Raw genomic sequence first — 7,164 nt, 5'->3', positions numbered from 1 at the left:
GGGTCTATCAGGCAATTGCACAATTAAGATCGTCTAGAGCAGAAAAAGAGAAAGACACAGGGCTTCTTCCCTTCAAACATTTTTTTGAGCACCTAATATGTTTCTGACAGAAAGCGGAGATGATTAAATATGAATACAGTCATGCTTCAGGGATTTTGTTCAGCTGTGCGGAACAGAACACCTCACATTACTAGAGCTTACATAAATAAAACATTGCTTGTCTGTCACATAACTAGAAACCTGGAGGCAAGGAGTTCAGGGCTTTGCCTACCTCTCTGTAAAGTCAGCAGGGATTCATGCCCCCCTCCAGGTTTGGGTCCCCCAAAGGATCTGGCGCTTGTCCTCAGACTTGCAAAACAGGAAATAGAGCTCCAGCCTCCACGCCATCATTCCACTCAAGGGCAAAAGAGAGTGTGCTAGTTGAGTCTGCTACTTGGCTTAACTGAGTCACCTCCCTGGACCTCCCCTACATCCACTGGCCAGAATCGGGTTATGCTGCCCACAAGGGAGGCCAGGAAATGAGTGTGTCATCTGGGCATACTGCTGTCCTCAGTAAATTAGGAGTCCATTAGTAAGGAAGAAGGGGAAAATAGGCATTAGGTGAGCAACCCACAGGTCTGCCTCTGTCTTTCCTGAAGTAAATAATCAAGCAAAGAAAAGAGCAGGCCAGAGACACGAGGCACACAGTAGGTGTTCTGTATACCTTACTTTGGGCTCTCTCCCCTCCTCCTCTGAGCTGAACCCATGAGAGACTTGGGAACAGGTAACGTATTTGGGAGATGATCCCAGGAAACAGGCATAAGGGAGAAGGGAGAAGAGATGAAGGAGGCCATCGCAGTTCAATGTCACGGGGACATCTGGGCAGCATGCGAGGCAGGCCTGCATGCCCACCGGAAGGACAGGCGGCTGGAGAATTTACTCAGTGGCTCCAGCCCTTATCAGCTGAGTTTTGCCCCAGATGGTGCTCACTCCCCTTCACTTCCAAGCTGAACTTGATCCAGCTAGGAGGGCCACCACCTAACCACTCCCCCATATCAGGGGAGATCCTGAGACACCATGTGGGGGCAGGGGGGAGCCCTGGACATGGGACCCAGCAGAGTGACTGGAAACTGAGCTCCCAAGGACCTGCCCAGCAAGAGGCGGCTGGGGGATGGCAACGCAGGTATGAAAGCCATCTCCTCCTCAGAAATCATTAGGATCTCTAATATGATCTCTGGCCAACGTTGTCCCTGTTTACCGGCATGGGACGTGACTACCAAAAGGGGAATAAAGTGAATAAAGTACATAAGATTTGAGGAAATTTGTAAAAAAAAAAAAAAAAAAAAAAAACAGTTCACATTTGAGCTGGGTCTTGAAGGCTACGATGGATATGGGAGACACAAACTCAAGGAGGAGCTCTTTGGGCAGAGAGGACACCTGGGTGGATTCTCTCCTGGGGTAAGAATCTGCTCGTTACGGTTTATTAGAACATTCAAAACAGGCAACCCCACATGTGCCAATGATACATGGAAACACCGGAGACTGTCGTGTCTTGCAATTGTTATTAATAGAGCCAATGCATTTGTAGAAGATTTGATGAAAAAGTGATGCTGCATCTGTGCGGCTCCCCCAGGAAAGCAGGGGGCAGCGTTGAGGGAACACCAAATCAACACTCATTAGCACAGAGGGTGCCTCTGAGGACGCAGGTCTGCAGCGGCAGGCCCCGCCGGCTCCCCCATGCTCAGCCCATGCCATGCACGCACAGAGGGCTGAAGGACCCAGCAGATGATGGATAATCTTGATTATCTAGCTTTGCAGGTAACACCCAGAAAGGATGAAGATTATGTTTTTCCCCAACCTGGAAGATGGATGGTTTCGCATCAGAAATCAAGTTGCTCTGCTGAGAATAAGTAGAAGTGCTACCTCTTAAGCCCCCAGGCAGACTGAGATCCCTAGCCAGGCGCCTTTTTTATTTTAGTAGAAACTGCCAAGAGATGAGACTATTCACAAACACTAGGACTGCCTGCGAGTGTTCTCCCAATATTCTCTCCTGAATTCGATATCTTTTAAATTCTTGTTAATCTAACTGGAAAAATGGTTTTGGAGTCCCGTTTGGATTTGTATTTCCCTGACTCCCCAGAAGGCTGGACATCTTTTCGTATGTTTACTATCTGTTTGTATTTGCTCTTCAGTGGATTTCTGTTCATATCTTTTACCCAATATTCTAAGAGGTAATTTCATCTTTTTCTTATTAATCTGAAAGTCTTCTTTATCTATAAGAGATGGCAACCATTCACTGGCTATGGAGAATATTTTTTTCCTGTCTCTTGACGTTGTTTATGGTGCTTTTTTCCATACTCTACATTTTGGATTGCCCATCTTGTTAAGAAAATCTCTCCGTTCCACAGTTTTATAAATATGTAAAATGTTCTTCTATTTCCTTATGCGTATTTCTTCTATCTCATACACACACACACACACACACACACAAAGTTAGACAATAGTTAGATGGATCATTAATTAATCCATCTGGAATGTGTGTGTGTGTGTGTGCGCGTGCATGTGTGTGTGTGTAGGGCCAAAAGGACTCCATGCTTCCAGAGTTCACAAGATCCTCGTGTGCAGCACCAAATGTGATATGAACCAGGTACTGAAGTCTATTGCTGAATTCTGCCTTCTACATTTTCTAGCTCGAAAGGCATCTCGAGCCTCCCTGCTACTTAAGAAGGAAGAAGGAGAGGGGCTTCCTGCCCATTGCCTCTCCCACAGTTCCATGGCCAGCCACTCTCAAATCTCTGCCACCCTTCCGCCTGAACATCTCTGCTCCTGTCCTCCCCTGGCCCCACGCCGCCACCTCTTCATCCTGGTTCCAGGCTACCATCATCTATCCGAGACCTCTGAAGCCCTGGTCTCCCTGGTTCCTTGCCCCTCCCCTTCCAATCCATTCTCCACCCTGCAAGGGGGAGTCTTTTTAAAGGGCAGCCCCCTCTCAGCCCCCACTGCCTAAAGCCCTTTCTTCTTCCACGGCCCCCAGTGCCTTCAGGAGACAGTCCAAACTCCCACGTACGGTGGATCCAGACACTTCCCGACTTTTGTTTAAAAACAAAACAAAACAAAAAAAAAACCTTTGCAGCCTTATTTCTCAAATTGTGTCTCCCAGCTCCACACTCTGGCCAAACTACTTTCAGTTCCTCAAAAACACCAAGCTTCCTTATAAAATACATAAATCACAGGGATAAAAAATACAGCATAGGGAAGGAATATGGTCAATAATACTGTAATAACATCGTCTGGTGACAGAGGGTAACTACAGATATCAGGCCAAGTGCTGCATAACATAGAGAATTGTTGGGTCACTATGTCATACACCTGAAACTAATATAACACTGTGTGTCAACTGTACTTGAGTTAAAAGAAAAAAACACCACCAACCTTCCTTTTCAATAGATCTCAATCCTGGCTATGCCCCAGCTCACCTGTCGAAAACTGGACACACATTTGTCCAGGTCCTACCCCTGTGATCCTGATTCAGGAGGTCAGGTGGGTCCCTGTACCCACATTCTGTGACGATCCCCACAGCCACTGCTCTTTTGTCTCCAGGTCTGGGGTATGTGATTCCCTCTGCCTGGGACCCTCCGCTTACCTCCTTCATGCGACCCCAGCCCCACGCCACCGCTGGATATCACCTCTTCTTCCACCAAGGCAAAGTTTAGATGCTCTTTCCTCCAGCCGTGTCTCTATCACCTTGACCATCCAGGTTAGGGCCCCCCCAACGCTCCCCCAGCCCCCTGGGCTTCATCATCACGCACTCATCACAATGAAATACAACGTCCTGACTTCTCACCTCCCACCTCGGACACGGAGTCCAGGGGAAACCGGGACAGTGTGTCAGTCTGGTTCACCGTTATATTCCCTGCACGCAGCAGAGACCTGACACAGAGCAGGTGCTCCATAAATGATGGCTATTTAAAAAAAAAAAAAACTGAATGAACAAATTGGATGAATGGATACCTGTGGCAGTTTCCATGACCAATAAGAACTGCTCCGCCAAGGCAGCACGCAGATGAGCGGTCTGGCCTGCAGAGGGCACCAGCCTGCTGCTTGAGCTCCCTGCCCGCGCGGGCGCTGCCGCCGTCAGTCGGGGAGGCGCCCGATCGCTGCTCCCTGCTCCGCGGTCCTTTCCCTGCGCTGAAGATGAAGTAGGAGTCTGCCTGCAGCCCGTGTGTGAAGGCTGAGTGCTCCCCCCTCACTTCCAGCAGCGGGTACCACATGCCCGGTCCTGCTATGAAAACAGCTGAAACTCCAGGCACCAGTGGCAGCTTTTCCATTCCCAGGTGGGGGTGTGAGAAGGGGTAAGAAGGAGGGAGAAGGACGACGACGCAGAGGAGTGCCCGTCCTGGAAAAGCAGAGGAAAGTTCTCTTGTCCGTCTCCCAGCTGACTTTCTCTCCCTCTCCCTCAGCCTGGACTGGACTGGACGGGCATCCACCGCAAGCATCTGGAGGGGGATTCCTTGCCGCCAGCAGCAGCAGGTTCTGGACGCTGCCAGAGCCCCAGCTCCCACCCACCCGTCCCTTAGCAATGAACGCTTCGTGCTGCCTGTCTGCTCAGCCAACACTGCCCAACAGCTCAGAGCAGCTCGCGGCGCCCTCCTTCAGCAACCAGAGCAGCAGCGGCTTCTGCGAGCAGGTCTTCATCAAGCCCCAAGTCTTCCTGGCGCTGGGCATCGTCAGCCTGCTGGAGAACATCCTGGTCATCCTGGCCGTGGTCAGGAACGGCAACCTGCACTCCCCCATGTACTTCTTCCTCTGCAGCCTGGCGGTGGCCGACATGCTGGTGAGCGTGTCCAACGCCCTGGAGACCATCATGATCGCCGTCGTCAACAGCAACTACCTGACCTTCGAGGACCAGTTCATCCAGCACATGGACAACGTCTTCGACTCCATGATCTGCATCTCCCTGGTGGCCTCCATCTGCAACCTCCTGGCCATCGCCGTGGACAGGTACGTCACCATCTTCTACGCGCTGCGCTACCACAGCATCATGACGGTGCGGAAGGCGCTCGCCTGGATCGCGGCCATCTGGGTGTGCTGCGGTGTCTGTGGCGTGGTCTTCATCGTCTACTCCGAGAGCAAGATGGTCATCGTGTGCCTCATCACCATGTTCTTCGCCATGCTGCTCCTCATGGGCACCCTCTACGTGCACATGTTCCTCTTCGCCCGGCTGCACGTCCAGCGCATCGCGGCGCTGCCACCTGCCGGGGGGGTGGCCCCGCAGCAGCACTCGTGCCTGAAGGGGGCTGTCACCATCACCATCCTGCTGGGGGTCTTCATCTTCTGCTGGGCCCCCTTCTTCCTCCACCTCATCCTCATCATAACCTGCCCCACCAACCCCTACTGCGTCTGTTACACCGCCCACTTCAACACCTACCTGGTCCTCATCATGTGCAACTCCATCATCGACCCGCTCATCTACGCCTTCCGGAGCCTGGAGCTACGTAACACCTTCAGGGAGATCCTCTGCAGCTGCGACAGCCTGAACCTCGGGTAGGGCGCCGCGGCCACGGAAGTGGGCGACGGCTCCGTCACTGGTGAGCCCCCAACCAGCCAAGGTGTTCAGAAAAAAGAAGAGGGGGTAGGTAAATCCTTGGAAGACTTAAAATGTGTCAACAGCCATGACTGTACATGTCTTTTGTCTTTGTGCTTGCAAAGCTTTTCAAAGGGGAAAATGGTACGTAACACGCTTTCTCAAAGGATTCCAAAGTGGGTAAGTCACTGATTTCCCAAAGAGGCCCTGGCGGGACTCAGTGAGGGCTCCTCTGGGTGCTGCCTGTATTCATTTCCATGCACCTGGGGTCTGCAATGCCCACCTGCTCCCTCCAGCGTCCTCCCCGTGTCTCCCTGCCGCAAGTCAGACCAGACGGAAGGACTCTCGTTGACTGTAACAGGGATTCGAATGTCTCCCCAGCAAACCTGTCACAGTTCTGGCTGTCACCTGCTCAGATGGTCTTGTCCTCATTTCGTAAGAGACTGAGTTTCTATTCTATAACTCGATTTACTGTAAAACAATTGCCTAAAAAATACTGAGCTCTGTGTGGAAGAAGCAACGCTATGTATGGCCCTCTCCTCAACCCCCATACCAGCCTCCCCCCGAAAATGAGCATGGGGATGTAACCTATTTCTATTTCGGCTGCTGTAGTGCTGTTGTCGGGTTCTTATGCATTAAACCTAAGGCAGCTTTCAAAATTCCAATGAAAGGCAGATACAGTGCTTTGGAAAATCAGCACATACCTGTGTACAAAGTATTTTGATACCTTGCTGTTTAAAGGTATAAATTTCCCTCTTTAAAAAAAAAAAGCTTTTTTCCGATTATTCCTTTTCTGTCATTAAAGCAAGAGAGGGAATCATGGATGGGAGGGCACGTGCCTCAAGAAATGGCTTTACTATAGTTTCAGAGAGTTTCAGAAACTGTGAAAATGCCTGTGGTTTTCTCAGAAGCTCTGTTTTTGCTCACAGTAGCCGTGTCTCTATCACCTGATCTCCTGAGTTATCTGTGAAAGAGAAATTTCTTGGTTCACTGCTCCTTTTTTCTGGCATGGTGTAAAAGTTGGGGTGACCCAGCTCTCAATGCCTGTAGCTTATTAAAGAAAGCATTTCATCCCCGTGAGCATAGGGTGAGCTGTGCTGACTAGGACTGTCTCTGCATGCTACACGCACCCATCAGACCCTCTCCTGCCCTGGAGAACTTCATGCTGTGCTTTCTGGCTGGCCTCACACTGCCCCCCCCCCACACACCCTCCCCAGTGAATTCTTATAATATGCTGTGTCTTTGGTGTACAATTGTGTGTTTTTTCTTGTGCTGGAATATACTGTGGGTTTTTGGTACTTGAAGACATCCTGCCAATAGAAGCAATATCACTTGTCTCTTGCTTTGGTTGTGATGTTTGGAAACAATAAAAGGCTTTTGTGGCTGCTAAATGTGTGACACGTTAAAATATGCCACCTGGAAGCATCCTGGTGACTTCTGCACATGGCCCCCACACCTTACACTGTGATTCTGAGTATTTGGTAAATGGCATAAACACTGCCATTGACCACAGTGCTCAGCTTTTCTAGGGCAATGCCCTTCAGCCAAACTACAAAATTCTCCCATTTAGTTTCCGAAAATACCAGGCCATAGTTCCTGGG

General features: G+C 50.3%; 1 protein-coding gene across 1 annotated transcript; it reads left to right on the top strand.

Moving 5' to 3' along the window:
* The first annotated feature begins 3,811 nt into the window (after positions 1–3,811).
* MC3R (melanocortin 3 receptor) lies at positions 3,812–6,922 on the top strand. The gene has a single exon (XM_006747149.3). It carries the CDS (start codon positions 4,559–4,561, stop codon positions 5,525–5,527), a length of 969 nt encoding a protein of 322 aa, XP_006747212.1. The 5' UTR covers positions 3,812–4,558; the 3' UTR covers positions 5,528–6,922.
* The last annotated feature ends 242 nt before the right edge of the window (positions 6,923–7,164 follow it).

This window comes from Leptonychotes weddellii, chromosome 10 (assembly GCF_054177405.1).
Source record: "Leptonychotes weddellii isolate Sample4059 chromosome 10, ASM5417740v2, whole genome shotgun sequence".
In the NCBI taxonomy this organism is placed as follows: Eukaryota; Metazoa; Chordata; class Mammalia; order Carnivora; family Phocidae; genus Leptonychotes; species Leptonychotes weddellii.
Note: the sequence above shows the minus strand (reverse complement) of the source record. Positions and strands in the feature narration are given on the sequence as shown.

Coding starts and splice junctions, on each gene's coding strand:
- MC3R (XM_006747149.3), top strand. CDS start 4,559: ATGAACGCTTCGTGCTGCCTGTCTGCTCAGCCAACACTGCCCAACAGC.